The 27,432-nt window shown below is 44.4% G+C and overlaps 1 protein-coding gene across 5 annotated transcripts in view; it reads right to left on the reverse strand.

Moving 5' to 3' along the window:
* RHOJ (ras homolog family member J) overlaps positions 1-27,432 on the reverse strand; it is an 82,688-nt gene that overhangs the window by 5,365 nt on the left and 49,891 nt on the right. The window contains exons 1-5 of one of the 5 annotated variants that reach the window (XM_061612393.1): positions 14,365-14,400; positions 13,249-13,420; positions 7,322-7,380; positions 3,121-3,285; positions 45-140 (exon numbers count right to left, since the gene is read on the reverse strand). In XM_061612393.1, coding sequence (XP_061468377.1) covers positions 45-140; positions 3,121-3,285; positions 7,322-7,380; positions 13,249-13,291 — 363 coding nt within the window. In that variant the 5' untranslated portion in view covers positions 13,292-13,420; positions 14,365-14,400. The other 4 variants (XM_061612389.1, XM_061612390.1, XM_061612391.1 and 1 more) reach the window with 4 other exon arrangements.

Genomic DNA, 27,432 nt, shown 5'->3' on the forward strand with positions numbered 1-27,432 from the left:
GCATGCAGCCACCGTTCCCCTGAGTTTGATGGAAACAACAGTACCTCTTTAGCCAGTTTGATGCCATGTTCATAGGTCAGGGGCTTCTCCTTCATATAAAGCAGCCGAGCCAAGGTTTTGGGATCGTCTCGAAGGTCAATCTAGAAGTTAACAAGCAAATGTAAATCTAAAGGCTTGTTCCCATTTTCTGCTTCTGTCTGATCTAATATATCTACATCTACATCTGGCTGAAGGCCATTTGAGGCTTCTTGCATCTCACTGCTGAGGCTGGAAATAGCAACTGGCAGCTTTCATAGTGAATTCTAATGGGACTGGCTGGGGCTGAATGGAGTCATAGTCCAAAACGGCAGGAGGGCACCAGTTGTAGAAGGCTGAGCGAAAACAAAGCACTAATGTTAGGCAGCACTGTACACAAATCAGTTCCAGTGTTAATTCAGAGTAATCCGATTAATTTCTTGGATGTCTTTCGGACATCTTTTACAGTCGAGCCTTCATCGTTTTTATCTCGGAGTCTGATCAAATCATTAAATTAATTCCTGTTTTCAGCTAGGGTCACCACCTTTCTTTCTGTCGGCGCCAGAGCTCCCATGTCTCCAACAAGCAGAAATTCAGCAGAGGACACTTTCTCAAGCATTGCATCTCTTTCTGCCGAATTTATGCCATTGCCAGGGATGGGGAACCTGCATCCCTTGAGATGTTCTTGAACTCCAGTTCCCATCTTCCCCAGCCGTCGTGCCCGTTGGTTGAAGAGGATGGGAGTTGTAGTCCAATGGCATCTGGAGGGCCACAAGTTCCTTACCGTGTGCTAAAGACTTTAGAAGCCCTCTAATGGCCTGGCCTATTTCAACCGTCTTCTCAATCTTTGCGTAAAAGCATTGCTAAAGGTTTCCCATCACCTTTCTGAGAACAGGGTTATCAGTGCAGATTGTCCCAAGGCAATACCTTGACTTGACAAAAGGGTGTTGATAGCCCCAAATATTCTCGTGATGGATCTCTACAGGGGCTAAGATGTCCCATGACGACTAGGTGATGGTTGAAAGTGATGACTCCCTTTTATTTATTTATTTTCAGCTGTGTGCTGCCCTATAAACATGAAGTTCTCCGCATGGCTTACTCCCTCCCCCTCTAGCCCATTGGGAGGGGGACAAGCTGGGTTTGCGTGTAAAATGAAGCAAAGGACAAGACTGCAGTATGATTCTGAGAAAGACAGAGACACAGAGGACCTAGTTTTGGGCTCTGTAAATGTCTTAGGGGGTTGCTTGCTGTCTTTCTAGAGAGCTATGGACTTTGATTGTCTGTTGGAGTATTTGAGTTGTGCCTCCATCTATGCTTAACCTGTATATTTGTAAATAAATGCTAATGTTATGTTAGTGGCCAGTGTGGTGGGGCAGAGATGCAGAATCACCCTCTGGGTGCTGGTATTGCTGAAACTCACTTTGACAGGGCTGGGTGAGTGGGTGGGTAGAGCAGCAGTGGGGTCAGGGCTGCATGGATGCCCCCGTGGAGCCAATTCAGCACTTCCACTGGTGCATCCATGCAACCGCAACCTCACTGCTGCCCTGTCCCGTCTGGTAAGCAGCAGTGACACCAATGTCAGCAGGGCTGCTCTGCCTCACCACACCAGCCACTAACATAATATTTGCATTTATTTACAGACATAGAGGCTGAGCATAGATGGAGGCACAACTCAAACATTTCAACAATCAAAGTCCTTTGCTCTCTAGCAAGAGAGCAAGCACTTTAAGACATTTACAAAGCCCTGAACACTAGACTCTCTGTGTCTTATTTTCATAGGATCATAGAATAGTAGAAGTGGAAGGGACCTATAAGGCCATCAAGTCCAACCCCCTGCTCAATGCAGGAATCCAACTCATTCCTAAGGAGTAACTATGTGATGATTATGGTTTCTTTAATTAACTAATTAGCTGCTCTCCAGCTGAAGCAATCAGAGTGCCTTGCAGTCAATAAAGCCATAAAACACACAATAACAGCAGCAATAAAAGCATCATCATCTAATGGTGAACTCTGACAGATGAGACCTGACAGGATTGGAGCAAAACGGGGCCCAGTGAAAAACAAAATGGAAGTAGCAGCATGCTTGTGTGAACCCTGGGGTATGCAGAGATATAATTTTTTTTAAAAACCAAGCAAACGAAGTGGGCATTCCCTCTTCAAACAGCCCACGAGCTCCAAGGGCCACTGACCATTGAGTGTCAGTTGGAAAAGGAAACTGGAAAACTGGATGTGGGAGAAGAATGAACTGGCCTGCTTGAGCTCCTTAAAGCTTATAGTGACATGGAAGGGAGGGGAGGCATGGTGGACTGGCTGGAATCCTAAGCGGAAGCACTCCGCTCGCTGATAATGGTACGCTGCAGCATTTTGTTACAGGTCCCACTGGCTCCAGCATAATATAAAACGAATCGGTCTGAAAGGCCTTGGAGAACGACAAAGGCTTTCAGTCAGTGCTGAAAAGAACACAGGGATGGCACATTGCAATGGACAAAATGTGAGACTTATCATGTGACAGTTTTATTATTATTATTATTATTATTATTATTATTATTATTATTATTATTATTATTATTATTATTATTACCCACCATCAGTAGGTTCCAGGGTGGGTCATAACAATTTAAAATATATTATTAAAAACAGTTTAAAACAATCTACGGTCACAACTAGAGAAGGTCCTGAACATATACTGTATATCTCAAGTGTTAAAAGCCGGGGTGAGGAGGTGCATCTTCAGCATATGACAAAAGCTGTACAGTGAAGGTGTCAGACATACCTCGGGAGGGAGGGAGTTCCACAACTTAGGGGCTGCCACAGAGAAGACCCTCTCCCAGGCCACCACCACTCAGACCTTCTGAGGGCGGTGGAGCTACCTCTGCTGATCTCGACACCCAAAATGGTCTGTAGGGAAGGAGGCAGTCTTTTTCATATTTGGGGCCTCAGTCATTTCAGGCTTTAAATACAAGTGTGAGCACCTTGCATTGGGCCTGGAAACAAGCTGGCAACCAATGCATGTGCCCATGTCATTACAGCCATGCCTAGGACCAGTGTTCTGCAGATTTCTCAGCCATTCATAGGCTACTCTGCTGCTTTTCCTCTGTCATTTACCTGGGTTCCTATCAGAACATAAGGCACATGCGGCATGCAGACTTTCAGTTCTGGCACCCATTCCTCCTGGACATTGTGGTATGAGGCAGGATTTACCACCGAGAAACAGATCAAAAACACATCAGTGTTGGGGTAGGACAGGGGTCTTAGCTGATTGTAGTCCTCCTGTCAGAGAGCAAAAGAATTTAAATTACAGCATCACAACAGCAGTGAAATCATTCTTTGAAGAAGGGGTTGTACTAGATGACCTTTGAGGCACCTCCCAACTCTGTGATTCTAAGCAACCTGTTGGCATCCAGGTGGCTATTTTTCACATGATAAAGTCAACATTTATTTAAGTGTCATTTAAATCAACTTTCAGGGCCAATGGCAGAGCAGTTAACAGTTAAAACATAAAAATAATTTATGTATAATTTTTATTTTGGATCCCAAAAGCAGCCTATCGTGGACTCAACTTGCTCTCAGATTAAACTACTCCCCAGATTCTTGAGATGACAGGCTTCCAAAGAGACGGCTCACTACCCTCTCATCAAAGCCCTGACTGCATTGGCCCAGTTCACACCTAACACTAAGCCATGGTTTATAGGGCTGTGCTCCATATTCGGCAGAGGACCGAACTGAATCAGGGCTCTTCAGAGGCATCTGAGCTTTGGCTAAGCTGGGTTGAGATAGCCCTAGATTGCTACGGGTTGGGTATGGCAGCCCAGAGTGATCCGGGGCTATCAGGGGCCAGTGTATAGGGCAGAAAAAAGAGGCAGGCATGTGCAGGAAGGAAGAGACAAATCAGGAAAAGGAAGCACCTCTTCACTGGAGAAGTAGGTGCCTTTCCGCCTGACTTCTCCTCCTTCCTGCCAGGGCCTCCTTGAGCCGCATGCATCAAATCTCCTAAGCAAGCGGCTTCCCTGAATGCAGAGAAGCTGCTGGCAAAGGAACGGCACCCCACAATGGAAATCCTCTCGCTTACCAGCTGATAAGTGGGAGGATTCATTCTGCGTGGATTGCACCCACCTGCTCTCAGTCGGGAGGGGGGTGGAGGAGGAGATGCAGCATCTCCTTCTTCCCACCACCGTATTTTTAATTTGAAAAACCTTTAGCCACACTCCCTGAATAACTTTGGGGATGGATCTGGGGCAGAGTGGGTAGTCCCATCTTCGGGACAGGGTGCATTGACCAGAGCTTGGAAAAGTTACTTTTTTGAACTGCAACTCCCATCAGCCCAATCCAGTGGCCATGCTGGCTGGGGCTGATGGGAGTTGCAGTTCAAAAAAAGTAACTTTTCCAAGCTCTGGCATTGACCCTCCTTGGGGCCCACAGTTTGGGACCAGGAGGCGGACAGGAAAAGCTGTGCACAGCCCTAGTTTGTTTGATCATCCGAACTGTGCCCAGCAGCTTAACTATGGTTTGTTTATTCCCAACCAACTACAGTCTGAAGCCATGGTTTGTTGTTGGCTTGTTTTAAACTATGGCTTGGCATGTGCGAACTCAGCATGCTTCCTAGTGATGGCTTGTTTGGCCACTCTACTGAGGACGCTCGCCGAGTTACAAAGACACAAGGCGGGAACAGCTGGAAACATACTTAGGGAAAGGGCTGTAGCTCAGTGGTAATTTGCCTTGCATGCAGAAGGTCCCAGGTTCAATCCCTGGCCTCTCCAGGTGGGACTGGGAGTGACCCCTGCCTGAAACCCTAGAGAGCCACTGCCGGTCAGTGCAAACAATACTGAGTGTAAACAATACTGAGTGGCCTGACTTGGTATAAGGCAACTTCCTGTGTTCCTAAACAAAGCTTTGTAGAAAGAAAGCCATGGTTGAATCATTTGTACAGCAGCTCATGGTTGTCTTGTGGTTTGTTAAACAAACCATGGCTTTGTGTTTCTTGTGTATGATTCACAAGTTACATACGTTGATTGTCTTAGGGCCATATTAGGTGTTATGATAAAAATGTGGCTGCCATCAAAAATCACAGCCATGTGTCTAGTAACATCTAGCCGAGTCCTGTGCTCATGACGTTCTGTCTTCCCTCTCCTACTTCCCATCATTGGCTGTCATTAGTGTCAGGACAGTAATGCCATGACAACATCACATTCCACCTTAGTGAATTATATCAAACTTTATGGAGAAGGAAGGTAATCTGTGTTATGGAAATATGTATATATATGCAGAGATACTCAGCGGTCTGAGCTGTGTGTGTGCCAGTGTGTGTATTTACCTTAGTAGCAGGCTTTTCTTCTGCATTTAGACCACTGAGACTTTAGTCAAATAAGAAAAGCTACTTTATTTATAGAAATACATAGTATATCGGAAAGCCATACCTAGTTCTAACTAACTAAGTTAGAGGCGCAATGCCCAGACGTGGGTATTGCCCTCATGGCTCAGGAGAGAGATCAAAGACAGAGATGTCTCCTGTCTCCTCAGACAGTTGAAGAAGAAGACAAAGGAAGGAGGGGCAGGTCAGCTTCCCTGAGCATATCAGTTTACAATGGAAGGGAGTTAGGTAGAGAAGAGCATAGGGAAAGGGAGGCAAACCTAGCCAGCTGGAGGACCCTAACTCTATCTTCCTTCTGGAAGACACACAAAAGAACCCAAACAGGAGTTGCTCTTGCCCCACTCCCAACAATCTGGAAGCTCAGCTACCATTTTTAAAGGCAGATGTGGCTGCTTCATAATGCCTCCTATGTGTATAGGAACATGGGAAGCTGCCTTATACTGAGTCAGACCATTGGCCCATCTAGTTCAGTATTGTCTACACTGACTGGCAGCAGCTCTCCAGGGTTTCAGGCAGGAGACACTCCCAGCCCTACCTGAAGATACCAAGACTGAACCTGGGAACTTGTGATATGTGACCGAAACAGATCCTTTAGGCAAATTCCTTTCCCGAACGCTTTCTGATGCAACTGACCACAAAACGTATCTCTTGGAATAACCACAAGATGGCACTAGAGTCTTGCAATAAGATTCACTGTGAAGCCTTTGGGTTTCCTGATAGAATCTGCTTCTGGGAGGTGAAGCTTGGGACATGGTGAAGAATTACAGAAACAAAGCTGGGAACTTGGGATGTGACAGCAACATGTGGCTCTGAGATCATTAGTTTTAACGGCACAAGGCTGGATCACTCACTTGGACTCTCATGCCAAGGGGACTCTCCTAGGGGTTCGGTCTAAGCTGAGCAAAATCCCAGGGCAGATGGGAAAAGCCTGGTACTGCTCCAGCCAAGAACCCTATTTTCATGGTAAGTTGGTGGCAATTTCCAAAGGGGTAGACATGGTAGTCTGTTTCGGGGGGGGGGAGACTCTTGGAGCACCTTAAAGCCTAACAGACTTACTATGCAATCCTATGCCCGTTTGCTCAGAAGTCAATCTCATTTAGTGAAATGAAGCTTATTCTCAGATGTGTAAGAGGAAGAGACCCTAGCACAGTGGTAGAGCACCTGCTTTGCATGCAGAAGGTCTCAAGTTCAATCCCTGGCATCTCCAGGTAGGGCTGGGAGAGAACCCTGTATGAAATCCTGGAGAGCTGCTGCCAGTCAGTGCAGACAACACTGAGCTAGATGGACCAACAGTTTGACTCGGTGTAAGGCAGTTTCCTATATTCCTATATGTGCGGATAGGATTGCAGCCTTAGTATAGCACATTCCATGCATCTGAGAAGTGGGCGCTAATCCATGGAAGTTTTTTAATGGTCTGCCTTCAAGTCGATCCCTCTAAGGCTAAAAGGCAGTGACTGGCCCAAGGTCACCCAGTGAGCTTCATGGCTGTGTGGGGATTCGAGCCCTGGTCTCCCAGGTCGTAGTCCAGCACTCTAACCACTACACCACACTGGCTCTCAATACATTTGTTAATCTTTTTTTTTTTTTAAATATCACTTTTCATTTAAAGAATATAGTCATTATACATGCCATACAAAATGTAATATATAATGGAACACATCCTCCTGTATAAACATTTCAATAATCCTGTGATATCTTACTACAAACCCTTTAACATCACATGTATACTGTATTTTTAAAGTTATGATGGTAAATGCATTGCTCTTTAAGGTGCCTCATAACTCTTTAAAGTATGTGTATAGGGATCCTTGTGTAATTCTTTTAAAATGAGAAGCTTCTGTTTTTGATTGCCTCAAGAAGGCAAAGAAGAACCTTAAATTTTCCCTAATTATGGCATTAAACATGGAAATAAAATGAAAAAAATTGACAGTGGATTACCTGCCCAGCGGTGTCGTAAAGTCCGAGCAAATGCTGCCTGCCTCCGACTGTCACAGTTACTGCAAATAAGAAAGAAAGAAAGAAAGAAAGAAAGAAAGAAAGAAAGAAAGAAAGAAAGAAAGAAAGAAAGAAAGAAAGAAAGAAAACAGAAATATATTATGGGAGCCTTGTTGGGTCAGAATTAGGGCCCGCCTTCTCCAGCATCCTTTTGCTTCCAACTCCTTAGTCAGATGCTTCTGTGAAGCTCATAAGTAAGGCACGAAGGCATGAAATTTCTGCTGTTGTTTGCCCCCAGCAGCTGGTATTCAGACAGGGATTCCACTTAGCTACCCTGGTTAATAGCCACTATTAGGCCTGTCTGATGGTACCATCAGGTAGGACTTTGGGGCAGAAGTTCAGGGCCCCACTCAGCAGAACAAGCAGGAGGGACCCCAAACACAGTAGGGCTGGCTCATCAAATTTGGAAGCGAGTGAATGAATACACGTTGCCATCTAAAGAACATCCCCTCTGCCCCATTAAGACCATTATGTCCACAGTCTAAAATTACTTAACTGCACCACTGGAGCTCTCCTCCATTAATATTATTATTAATTTTTATTCATACCCCGCCTTTCGGCCAAAGGCCCTCAAGGCGGCTTACAAAGGAAAATAAACATAGGTATAAAAATACGATAAAAATACAATAAAGCAATACAATTTACAAAAATTAAATAAAATAACAAATAACATTATCATTATCGGCACCGCCAAGAAAGAGGAGGTGGTGTTAGCGGGGGCAGCAGCTCCCGAGAGGCAGAAGGGCGACAGGCATTTGTTACAGTGAAGCTGTTTGCTAGTTCAATGTTGTCTTCTTCTCCATGTCCTCAGGCTCGCTCAGCTGCTGCTCCCCAGGCCTCTGTCTAATCCTTCTTACAGCCACGTAAGTTAGTGGCCATTACCACATCTTCACAGCAGTGAGCAAAATGAATGTGGTATGTGTCAAATCCAGACGTAACCCAAACACACTCTCAGCAGGGAAGAGTCGCTAACTAGCTCTGGGGTCTTAAAGGTGATATACACCACTTGGCGGTCTCTTCCTGACGCCGGTGAGCTTCCTTAGATCTCTTGCTGTCCCAAAAGCACCATTCTGTGAAGTTCAACTCTTCACTGGGGTTAGGATAACAAAAGGATAATTGCTTTGCATGCCAGAGGTCCCAGGTTGGATCCCTGGCATCGCCAGGTAGGGCTGGAAGAGAACTCTGTTGAAATCCCAGAGAGCCGCTGCCAGTCAGTGGGGACAATACTGAGCTAGATGGACCAATGGCCTGACACAGTATAAGGCAGCTTCCTATGTTGGAACTCTTGTTCCAGGAGCAAGAGCGAGGAACCTTTGGCCCTCTCAATGTTGCTGGACTACAACTCCCGTCAGCCTTGACTATTGGCCATGCTGGCTGAGGTTGATGTAGTTCAGCAGCTTCTGGAGGTCCAAAGGTTCCTCATTCCTGCTGTAGAGTAAAATTAGGCCTATCCCTGCCCATGACCATAAATGTCCACAATGGTGGAGTTAAGAAAGAGTAATTGCATGGACTTAGGCTTTGTTTTGGTTGGGAATGATTTCCAGAGCTTGATCCTTGCATGGCAATTCTTGCAGACAGAAGAAAAGCACCTCCCCCCCCAAAAAGAATTAGCCGGCAGATCACTTAGCTTATCTTTTGTTATCCTAACCCCAGTGAAGAGTTGAACTTCACAGAATGGTGCTTTTGGGACAGCAAGAGATCTAAGGAAGCTCACCGGCGTCAGGAAGAGACCGCCAAGTGGTGTATATCACCTTTAAGACCCCAGAGCTAGTTAGCGACTCTTCCCTGCTGAGAGTGTGTTTGGGTTACGTCTGGATTTGACACATACCACATTCATTTTTCCTTCCTCGTCTTTCCTTCCAGTGGATGACTGTTTGTAATGCCTCGGCCCTTGTGCCGGAACTTACTATTTCAGTGAGAACCCAGAAACGATGGGCGTTCACTCAGAACAAAGCATGACTACTATCTTATATATTTATGTCCTCTGACACTCATCTCTTTAAAATGCATTTGGTTTGGTTCTGCCCTTCCTCCCAGGAGGCCAGAGAAGTATAAACAGCATTATGAGCAGCCTCCCATCCAGGTATGGGCCAAGTTCAAAGCCTGCTTTGATTCAGAGATAAATAATGGCTCTTGGTTTACATTACATGATTCATCTGGCTCAATCGCCACTCCCCACCCCCCAAATCAGCCCACTGCATGATGGGAGGAAAATGGGCTTGGAGGAAAGCAAGGATGATTAGGCCAAGCTTAAAACAAACTCAGGATCCATGTAGAACCTGCAAAAGGTTCTGTTGTAAGCCAGCTGGTGCAAAATGAGCATATGATTTATAGAACTGGAAAGTTGGAAGTTTGCCTGTCTGCTATTACTGGGATGATGGAAAGGATTTAAAAACCTCTCTGAGAGGACAATGCTTAAACATTTGCATCAGATTTGCATTGGATTATGGCTTTAGTGGACTTAAATGCTTGCAGACAGAGTGAGGGCTTCTAAACACCACAGAGATGTGGATGACTCGCCTTCTCTCTAAATTAAAAGGCCCCAAATGCTGCAACCTTTTCTCATAGAGGAGCCGCTCCATGCCCTTGATCATTCTGGCTGCCCATTCTGAACCTTTTCCAAATCTACAATATCCTTTTTGAGGTGAGGCCACCAGAACTGTACACAGTAGCTCAAATGCGGCCGCACCATAGATTTATACAATGGCATTTATTTTCGATACCGTTCCTAATGATCCCTAGCATGGATTTACCTTTTACACAGCTGCAGCCCACTGGGTCAACCCCTTCATCAAGCTATCCACTATGACCCCAAGGTCTCATTCCTGGTTAGTCACCACCAGTTCAGACCCCATGAGCGTATATGTGAAATTAAGATTTTTTGCTCCAATATGCATAACTTTACACGTTTACATGGAATTGTATTCACCACCCATTCACTCAGTTTGGAGAGGTCCTTTTGGAGTTCTTTGCAATCCATTTTTGTTTTAATAATCTTGAATAGTTTAGCATCATCAGCACATTTTGCCACTTCAGTGCTCACCCCTAAGTCTAGGTTGTTTATGAACAAGTTAAAAAGCACAGTTCCCAATACTGAACCTTGGGGGATTCCACTTTCTACAGCCCACCATTGGGAGAACTGTCCATTTATTCCTACTCTCTGCTTCCTGCTACTTAACCAATTCCTGTTCCACACAAGGACCTCTCCTCTCATTCCATGACTGCTAAGCTTTCGAAGGAGTCTTTGGTGAGGTACCTGGCTGAAAGCTTTTTGAAAGTCTAAGTACACTGTGTCCACTGGATCATCTCTATCTACCGTATATGCTTGTTGACACCCTCAAAGGATTCTAATAGGTTAGCCAGAGCTTGGAAAAGTTACTTTTTTCAACTACAACTCCCATCAGCCCAATCCAGTGGCCATACTGGCTGGGGCTGATAGGAGTTGTAGTTCAAAAAAGTAACTTTTCCAAGCTCTGAGGTTAGCGAGACAGGACTTTCCCTTGCAGAAGCCATGCTGGCTCCGCTTCAGCAAGGCTTGTTCTTCTATGTGAGCTTTTATTCTATTGTGAACCGCAGTGCAGGAGAGTTTTTCTATTGGGACTGAGGCGGGGGAAGGAAGAGTTTAACCTCAGTGCCGAAGTCTCAGTGGAAATTGCCCCTCTGTATCTAGGATTACATTCTTTTATATGTCCTAACATGGCTGCAAGCTGCACAATTATTGTAATTTGTAGCTAGGTCTGACAGCATTGTTACAGTGAGAGCTGGGCCTGCCCTTTTGCCTTCTGCCTGGGTGGTTTGTCAGAAGCTTTGTGTAGGGTATAGCATCGCTGCACACAGGGCACACACAGATGCATTCCACCCTGCTGGAGTTTTTGCAAAATGGAAGCCCCTCCCCTCCTTACCATAAGGATGGGAATTTTGCTAGCACATAGGCCAGTTCCCAACTTTCTGTCACATTCTCTTGTGACCAAGAAACCGCGTTTGGGTTGTACAGATGAAGGGAACAATCTATGGAAGGAGGCCCAGTTTTGATTGCCAGTGACTGAGGTCGCCAGCGAGTGGCTTTAGTGTCAACCCCAGTGGGGTCCTTTCTGGAAGATGTTTTTGGTTGGAGGGTCAAAGGGGGGTGGCCTGCCCAGCTAGGAGCTTCTGGAGGGAATCTGAAAGAGCTAGGAGTTTAATTAGCCCTTAATAAAGAGCCATATATCGTTGCTAACTTGCGGAACCTCTTGATCAAGAATCCTGAACTGTTTCCATAAAAACACATCCCTGAGTTCACCTTTGGTTTCCTCCATATGAACAAATGGCTGCCATTTGCGCCTCCTGGAAAAAATAAAGCCCTGTCTTTGGAGACACCATTGTGGTGAGGAAAAACCAGTATCCCCAGTACGGGGTGGGGCAGCCCTTACGACAGAGATCCGCAGGGGATTGCAACAACAGACTGCAACTTGCAGGGAGCCTTATTGATTTATTATTTATTTATTTATTTATTATTTATTTATTTATTTATTTATTATATGATTTATATCCCGCCCTTCCTCCCAGCAGGAGCCCAGGGCGGCAAACAAAAGCACTAAAAACACTTTAAAACATCATAAAAGCAGACTTTAAAATACATGAAAACAAAACATCTTTAAAAACATTTTTTAAAAAAGCTTTGAAGACATCTTAAAAAAAATTAAAAAAAGGTTAAAACATATTAAGAAAAGTTTTAAAATATATTAAAAAGCAATTCCAACACAGACGCAGACTGGGATAAGGTCTCAACTTAAAAGGCTTGCAGTACATAAAACCCTGTAGCTGGACAGGCTTCGGGGTTGCAGGGCTACAAATCGACATTGTTATTTTTCTTTTTGCTACAGCCCTAAGATTCACCAAGCAGAGCCAGCTGCGAAACAGTGTCTCAAGCAATGGGGGGCAGGATGGGGAGAGAGGCGGCAAAACAGAATTCAGAAAGAACTTGCCTATGATCAGTTCCAGAACTGAGCTCACAATCCTTTCACCCACAAACCTGTGCCTGGCTTCACTTTTCTTTGTTCCTGCAGCTTAATTTAGGGGGAAAGGTTAGCTGCTATTCTTAGCAACAGAGGAAGCAGCCTTAAACCAGGTCAGCCCATTAAGCTCAGGAATTGACCCCATCAATTTCAGCTTCTCATATTTCCATTGCAGTTTGCATTAAAAAAAAACAACCATGAAAATGTATCATCTATTAATATATTTATGCATAGTCTTGTACCTCGCCCTTCCACCCGAAGGAGCCCAGGGCGGCAAACGGCAAAATGTTAAAACAGCACAGTTTAAAATCAAATAAATAAAAAACTATCTAAAGCCATCTCAAATCATTGTAAAGCATTTTTGTGCTAACGTTTCTTAGCATACAAATTTCTGTATGCAATTTTGAGTAATATACACATTTTCGCAAGCAATTTCCCCTAGTACAATACACTAAAATGCTATTTCACGAATGTATGCATTTTTAGCCACACTTTCCCCTGCTATTTTTGTAAGCATTGTTCGGCTGGAGAACCACATCGCAAAATTTGGCTAAGTGCAAATTTCGAAAGATGGCCTGTGCTTCACATCTCATGTGGTTTCAGAAAGTGCTTTTCAGATGCACCTTTAAATGTGAACTGGATTTCCCCCATCCCTGTTCCCAGCCTAGATAGAGATCCTGGGCATTGAACCTGAGATCTTCGCCATGTTAAGTATGTACTCCATCACCAATGAGCTATGGTTCTTCAGGCAACTTAGCAGCAGGTCCCTGGCATTTGCCCTATTTGCTGAGTGCTGGTGCCAGACCTGCAAATACACACACTGCCCATCATAAAGGCAGGAGTTTTGTTTGCAAATAAATACAATGCATCACAAACTTTTAAATGTTGCACCGTAACCAGGCCGAATCCTGCGCTGCATCCATCTCACTTAAAAGCTCCGTCAATAACAGCGGAGGAAGGCAGGTTGATTGACAGCTCAGCAGGTTTCCAGGCGAACAAACCCATCCGGACGTATGCCTGACGTTGGTAGAGAACCAGTCAGTTTTCCCTCCATGCAAAAAGAAAAATTGACAGATTAAACTTTCTCTGTTCGTCTAGCTGTGGCATGATCCACCAGGTGCTTGGGTTTTTTTTGTCTGACTATTATGTCATGTGTCATTTAACACCACCCCACTTCACAAGGTTTGTCATTATTATGCACGGACTGTGCAAAAATCAAGCATTTACAATCAATTTCACTTGATCAGGAGAGATTTAAGCATGTGCTTAACTCTCCCATTAAAATCAGTGGGACTTACAGCTGTTCAGCTGTGCATTTTTTTCTTTAAAAATCATTAATAATTATTATTGGCTTACATGTTTAGGCTGCCCAGTAATGAAGTCCTTCAGTGGGTATCAATCAGGGTTGCCAACAGTTTAGAATTGCTCCTTGAGTTAAGTTTGGTCTTTTAATTAACTACATTTCAGTTTGCTTGTTACCGACCCCGCAGTACAGAAGGCTTTTATTGAAATGCTCATAAGCTTATAAGCACAGCCCTGTTGCATCAAATGAAAGACCTACCTAGTCCAGTATCCTGTTTTCACAGTGGCCATCCAGATGCCTCTTGGAAATGCACAAGCAGGCTTATAAGTGAGGGGTCTCCTCATGAGTAAGCAATCCCTGAAATGTTGTCACTACCAAGAGCTCTGGCTAAGGTGTGGTCTAGGAGGCCAGGATGAGCTTCCTCTCGGGCTTTCCGGTAGCTGAAAACCCACACAGCTGTCTGGTTTCTTGGTCCTGAGGCTAGATAACTGGCTCCTTGTATTGTACTGTGTCTGAACTCCCTGTGATATTGATCTTAGCTGTTGCCGGACCTTGATTCATTATTTGCACTTGAATTTGGTTTGTCTGGACTGTGCTGCACCTGCAACACTGCCCTTGGGAGTCTGTGTTTTGCTAAGATGTTTATATATCCCCAGTGTTTGGAACCCTGACCCCCAGAGGGCACCTACCGGAGCATGACATGGCACCAGTGGGTTCCACCTACTCAGGCCAGATCTACATCATACATTTAAAGCATGATTTTGCCACTTTAAACAGTCATGGCTTCCCCCAAAGAATCCTGGGAACTGTTGCCTGTTAAGGGTGCTGAGAGTTGTTAAGTGACCCTTACTCCTCTCATAGAGCTACAATTCCCAGAGTTTCCTAGGAAGAGGGACTGATTGTTCAACCACCCTGGGAACTAGAGCTCAGTGAGGGGAAGAGGAGTCTCCTAACAGCTCCTTGCACCCTTCACAAACAACAGTTCCTAAGATTCCTTGAGGGGGGAGCCATGACTGTTTAAAGTGGTATGATACTGCTTTAAATGTATAGTGGAGATGGGGCCTCAGTTTTGGAAGTTCTCAGCAAGATAGGGAAACAGGTGGACAGGCAATGTAATAAAGTAACCTGGGGGATTGGGCCACTTCCTCCCAACTGGCCTGCCAGAAAATCTGGTTGCCATCAATGGATCTATGCTATTTATGAAGTCAAGGGCCAGGGCAAGTGGGTTCCAATGAAGATGCACAAAACTCTGTCATAGGCAGTTAATGAACAGTCTGTCCTTAGTGGAATGATTCTTCCTAACTCTAATCTGCTGGAGGCTGACAAGCTGGTAATAGGAATTCAATGTGCAACAAATCTGTTCTTTAAACGGCAAACAGCGAAGTCAGGAAGACAAATAGAACAACAGCCCTCTGACAACCTCACAAAGAAGGTGGGAGCAGAATCTGGCTCTGTGAAATCTTAGAATGGTGCTGATTGACAGGGTTAGATTTATGTTCCTACATCCTTGCAGAGCGTGGCCTGTGCTGTGTCTTTAAGAGCTGCTTCATCACTCCGGCAAGCAGTTGAATACACTGGCCCCACTGATGTGGGAAGTGTTTATTATTTTAATCCCTTGACTTTTGGAGCATGTGTCTCATCTCTCCCTGCTCCTTGACAGTCCAAAAATGAGAGCAGTTCCATTGTGCTTGATGGAGAAAGACTTGGACGTAAGCAGGGAAGATAGCCCCAATGAATGTTTACAGGTTTTCTGTTCCTTTCAAAATCAACTCGGCAGGGAGGGAGTAAGGGATAAAAATCCCTGTTTGAAACAAAATCTCCTTCCAGGCTGATGTTCTCTCTGAATTTGGCAGAGTGTCAGAATATGCGCACGCACAAAGTCACAGTTTCAGTTCCTGGCAGTTCCAGTTAAAAAGATCTGAGACAGGAGTGCTGGGAAACAACCCAAAGACAGCCAGAGCTTGGAACATTCATTTTTGAAAGGAGCTAGTGCTAGTTCAAGTTTAACATGTCCGACAAGGAACTACTTCCAGTTCATGTCTGTCCCTTTACAAAACAAACTAATACAGTTCATGTTCAGTTTAACAGTTCAATTCCATCCTCTGCAAAAAAGAGAGAGAAAAAGTTCAGCTTTCAGAATATTGCAAGCTGTTCTGCTGAAGTAGAAAATATACTTCAAAAGACTAAGAAAACATCAAAGCATACTAGGAATGGAAGGAGGATGTCTGTTTTGGTTCTCTGTTTCTCATTTTTTGAATCTTAAATTCAGTTGTCTGCATTTCTGCAACAATTTTTTTTAAAAAAAAAACCCTCAAAAATTCTCCAACATTTCAGTGCAAATTTCTCCTAATAAACACATTTGGGTAGGCCGTTTTGATTAACGCACATATTTTTACAAGCCATTTTTGGTCATATAGGGCAGTTTTGCAGGTTATTTCCCCTCATATATTTATTTTTATGCACATTTCCCCCTAACATATGCATTTGTGTAAACACTGTTTGGTTGGTGAACTGCATTGCAAAACTTGAATAAGAGCAACTTTCAAAGGATGGCTGTGTTTCAGTTCTCATGTTGTCTCTGAAAGTGGGAATCTGGTAGATTTGGCTTGAATTGCAAACTGAATCGAAATCCTCACACGCTCCTTAAGCACACACACACACAGTGGAATGTGGGACATAAATGTCGTAATAAAATAAATAAAAAATTCCTAAGAAAACCCCCTTTTTGAAAGAAAAGTCACTCTTCCCCTCTTCTCATTTCCTCCGATCATGCTTAGCTCTAACCTGGTGCCAAACATGAGCCCTTTGAGCAAGAAGCAAACACTCCACAGGTTGAGGACCCTGGGGGAGCAGGAAGGGGCTTCTGGACTAGGGTTGCCAGGTTCATGGCCTGAGTCTGATCCTGTATCTTTAGGAGAAGAGAGTCAGCCAAGTGCAGGTGTTCTTGAAACACTTTAATGGGAAAAACCACAAGGTGGAATTCTCCCTTCCCTCTGCACACCTTTTAAAGATACAGAAGACCTCTTGGAGGCTGGGCTTGGCAGTTGTGCAGGGGGAAGGGAGAATTCCACCTTGTGGTTTTTCCCATTACAGCATTGCAAGAACACCTGCACTTGGCTGACCCTCTTCTCCTAAAGATACAGGATAAGTCTCAGGCCAGGAACCTGGCAACCCCCTGCTCAATGCAGGAATCCAAATCAAAGCATTCCTGACAGGCGGCTGTCCAGCTGCCTCTGGAATGCCTCCAGTGTCGAAAAGCCCACTACCTCTCTAGGTAGTTGGTTCCATTGTCATATGGCTCTAACAGGAAGTTTTTCCTGAATCATTGCACAGCTCACGAGTAAATGGTTTACTCTTGAGTAAGCAACCCCTGGAACTCCTTTACTGCATAGGCAGCTCCTATACACTACTGTCTGCGATGACCAGAAATGGCTCTGCAGGGTTTCAGACTGAGATTTCTCCCGGCTCTACCTGATGATGCCAGGGACTGGATCTGGGACCTTCTGCACGCAAGACAGATGCTCTGCCACTGAGCTATGGCCCTCCCCAATAAAGATGCTTCTATTAGCAGCTATGGTAGGGTGTGGTCTGGGAGGCCACAGTATATAAGGTCTCCCTCTTGAGCCTTCCATTTGCTGGAAATAACATGAGTCTTTGGTTTCTTCTCCTTGCTGTGGCATACCTTGCCTGAACACTCTGTAATATTGACCTTGGACTGTTGCCTGACCTTGTCTCTGGATCACATTTTGGACTTAGACTCATTTCCTGTGCTTGACCTTGGCATGTAGAGACTACACTGCACCTTGAACCCTCCTTTGTCTGGGACTGAGACCTAGCCACTGAGGGCATCCCATAGACCACCCTCTCAACCTTTCCAAAACTGGTGCTATTCAGATTTTGCTGGATTGCAGTTCTCATTGTCCCTGACCTTTGGCATGCTGGCTGGGGGGGGGGGGATGGGAGCTGTTATTCAATAACACCCGGAGGAGCCCAGGATGGGGAAAGTTGCTCTACCACAGTCTCTCATTCTCTAAACACTAGTTTAGCCTGCTCTTTATGCACTGCAAAAGCATGAACATGTTGGATGCGAATGAAGTTTTCAGAAGTGAATGTCACCCTGGAGAGGAGATGCCTGGAACGAAGGGCATTCGTTGTGCTCAGTGGAACTGCTGTGCTCTGGAATAATGGATAACCCTTTAACGCAATTGATGCCCCTGAAAAGTAAGGGATACTTTGGCAATCCTACCTGGAAACAGGCCAAGAAATTAAGTTGCTTACCTTAGCCCTTGTCATAGGACTTAGGAGAGCTGAAATTAGAGATGGGCGAACAGCCCATGGTATGATTTGCAACAAATTCAGAAGAATTGGATTCATTTCAAAAAGGTAATATGGACTCCAATCTTATGTCAGAACTGGGCATCTGGACTCTGCTGAGTCTTCCTGGAGTCTCAGCTTCAAGAAAGTGACTCTCTCTCTCTCTCTCTCTCTCTCTCATCTATCTAATCTATCTGTCTTACCCTTCCTCCCAGAAGGAACCCAGAGCAGCAAACAAAAAACACTAAAAACACTCTAAAACATCTTAAAAACAGACGTTAAAATATATTAAAACGAAAGATCTTTAAAAACATCTTTTTTAAAAAAAGCTTAAAAAACATCTTTAAAAGCTCCAATGTCAGTGGGGCAGTGAATCCACTCTGGGTTTTAGTCCAGACTTTCAAGGTGCAGTCCAAGGTGCAAAACAAAGGCTTCTGTGGTCTTTCTGTGGCCTGTTAAATTCAGCTCTCCATATTTCCACATCAGTTTGTGGTCTTTTTAAAACAAGTCCTCATAGAAATTCATCAGCATTTTTGTGTGAATGTCTTCACACAATTTTTGCATGCAGTTTTGCCTAATATAATGCATCTTTAATGTTGCTTTCTCTAATCTATGCATTGATACGAACACTTTACAACCAGCATGTGCATTTTTGGACACATTAATTGGCTTGAGAACTGCATTGCAAAATTCAGAGAAGTGCAAATTTTGAAGGACGACTCTGCTTCCGGCTGCATCTTGTTTGAAAAAGAGCAAATTTAGGTAAGTTTGCTCTTACATATGAACTGAATCAAATCTGTTTCCTCCCACATCGCTACTCTCTTGAGATAATGCAGCTTCCCATGTTCTAGTGCAGGATATCTACTTGTAATTGGTAAGAGTTTTAAATGGGTTAATCATAAACTTTTAAAAAATGTACAGCTGTGTTCTTAAAATGTATATGGCCAACTAAAAATGAAATTGCGCAGATGTCTCCTAAATATTACCCGAAATAATAATGAATAGAAGTCAAACCAATTAGACCAAACAGCAAACACGTATGCTCTTTCTGTTCAGCCCCGCTGATTAAAATTTGCCCCTAATCATTAACTCACTGTCTATCAATTAAATTGGTTAGAGCCTGCAGTCATATTAAAAGTGGAATACAGAAAGATAGCCTTTTAACTATGCATCCTCTGAAGCCAAGGTCACGGCCATTCTGGTTGAGGTTCCATGGCCTCTGTTAAGCTTGTCGTTTCATAGTTCAGATTTGCCCTGTCCAGATTTTATTGCTTGTCTTGCTCCCGTGTCTCTTTATTAAATGTGAGAATTCAGCATGGCCTTGACAGAGGAGAGAGCTCGGGTCAAGATCGGGGAAAAATATTTTGACAATGACAAATGTGATGTGTGGCATATAGGAAAGAGAAATGTGCAACGTGGTTCAGAGAGGCAACAGGCCCAGGCACGCAGCATCTCTGATAGATCGGTTGGACAGAGCATCAGAATGAGGGGCTTTTTAGTTTGGAGAAAAGGTGGGGATTCCCTTCTTTCAGACACTCCCTTTCCCCCTATTTCCCCTCACCTTGCAGAGTTGGGTAAACAGCACAATTAATGTGGGTGTGAGAAACTTTAGCTGCAACAGCAGAACCTTGTTTTAATCATGCTGAAGCTCTAGACTCAGTCAAATAAGAAAAGCATCTTGATTGAAGAAAACACATATTTGATAGGAAAGAATTCTAGTTCTAACTGGCTAGCTTAGTTGGAGGTGCAAAGGCCAACCCTAGTCCTGGACCTCGTGTTGAGGGGGGAGAGAGAGGTCTTCTCTCCCCGAGAAAGAGCAAGGAGGAGGAAGTGAGATCAGCAACCCTGAGAATATCAGTTAACGCATGTGAATTAGAGGTTGGCATGGAGATCATAGGATAGGAACAGTCTAGGAATCTCAGAGTTTCCTTCTCTATCTGTTTTAGCCCACCAAGGAGAAGCTGCATCCCCACACTTCCAACATGTACCACTGGCATGTGTGGTACATGTGCTACATGGAATTAGTGCTGTGGATTACCTACCAGGATCTGGTCCAGCGTTTGTTTCCAGTCACAATGCCAGACCGTTAATGATATCACTTTCATGCTGGTAACATTGCAGTTCTTCTGTAGAAGGAAGAAGGAATCCCTTGGTAGCAGCAACAGATGTCCCCCCCACCCCACCCTGCCACTTCCCCAAGTCTACCGCGTGCCCCCTGAGTCCCTAGTCTAGAGACAAAAGAGGGGTATATTGCAGGAATAGTGAATGAAATCAATAATAGTAAAGAATTTCCAGTAAATCATCCTCATGCTAGGGTTAAATGAGAGGGCTGGCCTTTGCTTTCAATGTCATTGTGAGAGCTTTGGGGATTTAAATCAATTTCTGGAGATGATTTCTGCTGCCTGATATTACAGGTACACCTTTGCTCCCTCTCCATTCTGTGTTGCAAATCTGGGCCAACGACAAACACAGGCCTCCTTGTACACATTATGAAGATTTATTGCACTTGATACTTGGTTGTATGGAATAAGAATTACAATGGGGGTCTTCTTTGTCTCCTTGGCATGGCAAAATATACTCAGCTTTGGGGAATTACGGGCAATTCCATGATAACAGGGGAAAACAGGACACTTTACAAAAATGTGTTCTGCTTGAGGCTCATATTCTCCCCTCCCTAATGATCAGAATGGAGATCAGCCCTGCCATATGGAGAGGAACCTTGGGGACAGGGATAGCCAGTGGCGGCTGATGGCTTCAAGTCAGTGGGGCAGTGGAATTTGCTTCAGGTTTTACTCTGAATTTTCAAGGAGCTGGCCAAGGTGCTTTCAGGAAGTTTGGACTAAAACCTGGAATGGATTCACTGCCCCACTGACATCAGAGCCACCAGTCTTCACTGGCCCAACTCCAGGTTTCTGGGAGCTATTGGACACAGGATGTCAGAGGGCCTCTTGCTCCCTTGCTTTCCTTTTCAAACCACACACGTCCTCCCTCTTGACCCCACCCCTTTAAAGCAAAACAAATCCCAATATGCAAGACCTGAGCCCCTATTGTCAAAACAAAACAATGCAACATTCTGAACTTTTGAAATGATGAGTGCCATTTTTTCATCACACTCCCACACATCTAAAATTAACCTTCAGTCGCTCTAATCACATTTCACACTTCCTTTTTTGGAGATGAAAGCATAACATTTTTGTACCAGAGAAGTATTTAAATAAATAATATTTATTTAGTTACAGCAATATCCATAAGATGATTGGCCGGCAGGGCTGGGCTGGGGTTAGTGAGGGCCCCCTCTGAGCTCATGGCTCTTTGATCAGTGCCCCACCTGGCCCACTGCTGGAGATGGGCCTTCTTGGGGAAAAGTCCTCATATGCACCAATTTCCTCCTCTAAGGCTTCTCGCTCTATGTGTGTGAGATCTCCACTCCAACTGCAGTGGGGGAGTGATTAGAGAAGCCTCCTCTCTGCATGCATTGCCTTCCTAGTCAGAACTGGGATCTCCCAGACATGTAATTATTTCAGCAAAGACAAGATATGTAGCTGCATGCTATGTATATTAAGCAAAGAACTAGTTTTGTCCTTAATTGCCAAGCTATAATGCTATTCCAGTTCTCTCTGAGGTTTTATTAACAGCTGGTGTCAATTTGCAAGCATTGCCCCAGTATAGATGCACTATGATGATGGGAGGAGGAACTGTTGTGTGGATAGTGCCATCATAAGGTCCAGCCACTAGGTGGCACTAGATTTTAATTATATCTGGGTGGAGTCTGAAATTTCCTTTAGCAGAACAATTCAAAGTGGCATTGGGGAAACTTTGCTGGCTATTGCTGGCCAGGGTGGTAGGTACACCAGATCTACCAAGGATGGGATCCCTTGGCAGATCCACAGGCGTTTGGCGACATCGGATCCAAAGCTGCTGATGGCCTGGCTCAAAAAGCTGCCCTCTCTCACACACATAGGCTCCCCCGCCAGCCAGCCTTCCTATGTCAGCACCAACCTCCAGGCAGCCTTCCCCGGGACACCCAGCACCTGCTCATCAGCCGACTCCCCAGAAGGCTATCAGTACCTACTAACTCTGATGGCTACGCTTCTGCCTCCACTGTTGGAGGCAGTATGACTCTAACTACCAGTTCCTGGGAATTGCAAGAGGGGAGAGTGCTCTTGCCCTCAGGTCCTGCTTGTTTGCTTCCCGCAGGCACTTAGCTGGCCAGTCTGAGAACAGGATGCCGGACCAGATGGGTCACTGGCCTATTTCAGCAGGCTCTTCTAAGGTTGCATGCTGCACTTAAGGTTGCAACCTCTGCAGGCTCGGCACAGCTGTGTTAAACCTCTGGGGCTGTGGGCTCAACAGCCCCAGGGCAGATGGTCAGGCAGCTAATCTGTCTTGCTTCTCTGTTCAGATCTGTATGGGGTGATCTGTCTGGCTGCCTTCTGACTACTGGCAAAGCTCCAGACAGCTTTGTTAGTGAGGAAACCTGCTGAGCCTTCAATCCGTCCACCTCCCTTCAGCCATATTGACAGACTTTTAAAGTGAGATGGATATGGCCCTGTTATGAAGCAGTAGCGTGCCTTGTATGTACTATAATGGCATATTCTTGGCCAAGAAGAGCGAGCCGCCCCCCCAATCCAAATAAATTAAGCAAAATTAAAATGCTTCAGCACAGCTTCCGCTAGCTACTGGGATGGGGAGATGGTCCTGCAGAGTTCTGAAGCTTCCTTCCCCTGGAAGCCCTTCTGAGCCTGTCCTTCAATTATGAGATTTCATTAGATGCTGCCGGCAGGTTTTCAAGCTTATCTCAGCCTCGACAAGGTCTAGAAACGTGAAGATTTTCATTATTTAAAATTTAAGCTATGCCTCTAAATTCTGCACTGTTGATAATGGCATAGGGTGACGGATGCCGTGATAGGGGTCCTGCTTGTGGGCTTCCCACAGCCATCTCTTTGGCCACTGGGAGAACAGGATGCTGCACCGAGAGGGCCTTTGGCCCAGAGCTTGGAAAAGTTACTTTTTTGAACTACAACTCCCATCAGTCCTAGCCAGCATGGCCACTGGATTGGGCTGATGGGAGCTGTAGTTCAAAAAAGTAACTTTTCCAAGCTCTGCTTTAGAACACCTGCAGGTTTATTAACAGGCTCTAGGGCAGAATTACGCTAGCTTGCCAATAATAACATTAATTCAATGCAGGATCTCATTTGTCCTGCAGGGTTAGAACAGGATTTATTTCCCAATAACCGGATAACTGAAGGATTTGGGAAGGCATTCGCTTCACTCTTTCATGTTTGATGGTGTAGTGGTAAATGCTGAAGTGCAGTGGAGTTCAAGGAGAGTCCATAGCTGTGCTATGGAAATGGAAAGAGTACAGAAAGGGAGGGGGGCTGTGTTGACCTAACACACAAAGCTTGGAAAAGTTACTTTTTTGAACTACAACTCCCATCAGCCCGATACAGTGGCCATGCTGGCTGGGGCTGATGGGAGTTGTAGTTCAAAAAAGTAACTTTTCCAAGCTCTGCTAACACACCACCACCACCAGCAGTACCTAGTAGGGTTGCCAGGTTCAGGGCCTGAGACGTATCCTGTATCATTAGGAGAAGAGAAAGTCAGCCACGTGCAGGGGTTCTTCCAACTTTGTAATGGGAAAAACCACAAGGTGGACTTCTCCCTTCTCCCTGCACAACTTTTAAAGATACAGAAGACCTCTTGGTTGCCAGGCCCAGCCTCCAAGAGGTCTTCCGTATCTTTTAAAGTTGTGCAGGGGGAAGGGAGAATCCCACCTTGTGGTTTTTCCCAATCTAGTGTTGCAAGAACACCTGCACTTGGCTGACTTTCTCTTCTCCTAAAGATACAGGATCAGTCTCAGGCCCTGAACCTGGCAACCCTAGTACCTAGCACAGCTTTACTCAATCTGGTGCCCACTGGATGTTTTAGATCACAACTCCCATCAGCCCAACCAGCATGGCTGAATGGCCCTGGGGCTAACGGGAGTTGTAGCCCAAAGCATCTGGGGGTTAGCGAAGGCTGACAGAAGCTCAGTGGCTAGGAGTGCTTATTGCCAGCTATGGCTGGTACGCCAATTATGGCCATTCTTGGGCAGGGATAGTCTGGCCATGGTGGTTTGTGCATTGGTAAACTCAAGGCTTGGTTATTGCAATTCACTCTTTGTAGGGCAATCCTTGGGCCTGTTCTGGAGGTTCCAGATGGTGCAAAATGCCATGGATATACTGTTGATGTGGACAGACTATTGGCAGCACAGAACTCCAGTGCTCAAAAGCTTGTACTGGCTGTCCATATGCTAGCAGGCCAGATTCAAGGTTCTTTGTATTAATTTCCAAGCCCCTTAACAACCTGGGTCCAGGATAGCTCAAGGACCATCTGAGACTGTATATCCCTGTCCGCTCACAGAGGTCTTTAGGGGAGTCACTGTTAGTGTTCCCCCATAGCTTGGATACACAACTCATATCCACCAGGAGCTATGAGTTCAGCATCGTGGGCCCATATTTTAAGAATTTCCCTTCCAGTTGAGATCAGACAGGCCCCCTTCTTGCTGAAATTCAGGTGCTTGCTGAAGACTTTTTTTTATTCCAGCAGGCATTTTAACTGAAGTCTGATTTTACAGTTTTAACCAATGTCTTTATTTCCTCTGTATTGTATTCCTTGTACACTGCCTAGAACTGACTGTAGTTAAGCACTATATAAATTGTCTAAATAAATAAATAAAAATAGTGCTTGCTTCTGACTGTGTAGGTCCAACTCGTAACACACTGAGCTTCAACAAAAGATATTTTAAGAACTAGCTCAAATGTAACTTTTAGGTTTTAATTAGAAATGCAAATAATCTTATGAAGAAGTGTTGTCATTTAAACTGCTAATATGAAGCAGGAACCCCATCAAAGGAAAGAAGTATCTAGCCTTTGCTTGATAATTCCCCTCATTCTCTGACTTCCTCTAGGTTAATCTGTCACTTACCCTGGCAGATGACATCATTGCTCTTGCTTGGAAAAAAGTCTCAGAGCTGCCCCGCCCTCATTTACTGCTCCATTATACTATGGTTCACCTTGCACACCTAACACTTACACCTTGAAGCCGTTTATTTTCAGACTGCGTAAAAGTAGGACTGGCAAATGTGGTTTAATGAAAACAAAGTGATGCACACTGGGGCAAAAATTCCTAACTCCACATATGTGCTGATAAGCTCTGAGCTTTGGAAAATAACAGAAATTAAATGCCTGCCACACACATCTCAAGGCGATGCACAAAATGCAAAAAACCCCCAGATTTAAAACACAGAAAACAGAAGACAAAAATAAAAACCAAGTCGACACCCATCTTGGCAGGGACCATTTATCCAGCTGGGAAGGCTCCTCAGGGGAAAAAAAAAGTATTTCCGTTGTTTCTGGAAAGTGAAGATAGAGGGTAGATTTTCAACTGGACATCAGGAAAAACTTCCTAACTGTTAGAGCCATACGGCAATGGAACCAATTACCTAGAGAGGCAGTGGGCTCTCCGGCACTGAAGGCATTCAAGAGGCAGCTGGACAGCCATCTGTCGGGAATGCTTTGATTTGGATTCCTGCATTGAGCAGGGGGTTGGACTTGATGGCCTTACAGGCCCCTTCCAACTCTACTATTCTATGATTCTATCATTCTGTGGTGCCTATCATATCTCAACAGGAATGAAGAACAGGGGAAGCCACACTAAAAAAACCCTGCACCAAGTCACTGTGAGTCTGGCTTCTGAGGTTTTTTTTGGTTTTTTTTTGAGCTTGGCATCCACAGAGTAGTCCCATTCAAATTATTTATATATTTATTATTTGATTTGTATCCTGCCCTTCCTCCCAGCAGGAGCCCAGGGTGGCAAACAAAAACACTGAAAACACTTCACAACTTCATAAAAACAGATTTTAAAATACATTAAAACAAAACGTCTTTAAAAACGTCTTTTTAAAAAAGCTTTCAAAACATCTTTTTTTAAAAAATGGTTAAAAACATCTTTTTTTATATGAAAAAAGAAGGTTTAAAAACATATTAAAAAGCAATTCCAACACAGACACAGACTGGGATAAGGTCTCAACTTCAAAGTCTTGTTGAAAGAGGAAGGTTAATGGATGTAAATAACTTACCACCACTGATTTCAACGCTCTGCTCTGAAATTGACTAATGTTGGATATAGCTCAATTACTATAATTTATGTTAGTCTTTAAGGTACCACCAGACTTAATACAGACTGACGTGGCTACCCTATTGGAAATTGTTATAATTTCAACAATAACTTGGCACTGTCATTAACCAAAATGGAGACAATAGTCAAGAAATCAGAAGGAGGCTAGGACTGGGGAGGGCAGCTGTGAGAGAACTAGAAAAGGTCCTCAAATGTAAAGATGTATCACTGAACACTACAGTCAGGATCATTCAGACCATGGTATTCCCAATCTCTATGTGTGGATGTGAAAGTTGGATAGTGAAAAAAGCGGATAAGAGAAAAATCAACTCATTTGAAATGTGGTGTTGGAGAAGAGTTATGCAGATACCATGGACCATGAAAAAGGCAAATAATTGGGTGTTGGAATTAAACCAGAACTGTCACTAGATGAAACTAGAACTATTATTAGAAGCTAAAATGATGAAGCTGAGGTTATCATATGTTGGACACATAATGAGAAGACCTGATTCATTAGAAAAGATAATAATGCTGGGAAAAACAGAAGGGAGTTGAAAAAGAGGAAGGCCAAACAAGAGATGGGTTGATTCCATAAAGGAAGCCACAGACCTGAACTTACAAGATCTGAACAGGGTGGTTCATGACAGATGTTCTTGGAGGTCACTGATTCATAGGGTCGCCATAAGTTGTAGTTGACTTGGAGGCCCATAACAACAACAACATCTTGTCATGATGGGGAAGAATATGACCAGGACCACATTAACACCATACATTTATTTCACGATTATTCCATTGTAAACAGTCATGGCTTCCCCAAAAGAATCCTTGGAAGTGTCATTTGCAAACAGTGATGAGAAAAAATACCCCTATTCCCTTCATAAAGCTACAATCCCCACACTTCTCTGGGAAGAAGGACTGTCTGTTAAACCACTTGGGGAATTGTCGCTCTGTGAGAATAGTGGTCTCCTAACAACTCTCAGCACCTTGAACAAACTATATTTCTCAGCAGTCTTTGTGGGAAGCTATAACTGTTTACAGTGGATTAACAGTGGAATAAATGTATGGTGTGAATGTGGCCCAGGTGACATGTGTGCTTGCTCATTCTGCTGTCCAGGTGCTGCTAATTGTTGATGGCAAACTTCAAGGTCCCCTTTCTTAGAGTTCTTCATCTTTAAATCAGATATGAACTAGGCACCCCTTCAGATAAAAGTCTGTTTCAAAGGAGGGTTGGCCTCTAACAGCCCTTGAAAAAAGAGGTTTGTCATCTGTAAAGAAGGAGACATGGG

This window comes from Rhineura floridana, chromosome 2 (assembly GCF_030035675.1).
Source record: "Rhineura floridana isolate rRhiFlo1 chromosome 2, rRhiFlo1.hap2, whole genome shotgun sequence".
NCBI classification, from domain to species: domain Eukaryota; kingdom Metazoa; phylum Chordata; class Lepidosauria; order Squamata; family Rhineuridae; genus Rhineura; species Rhineura floridana.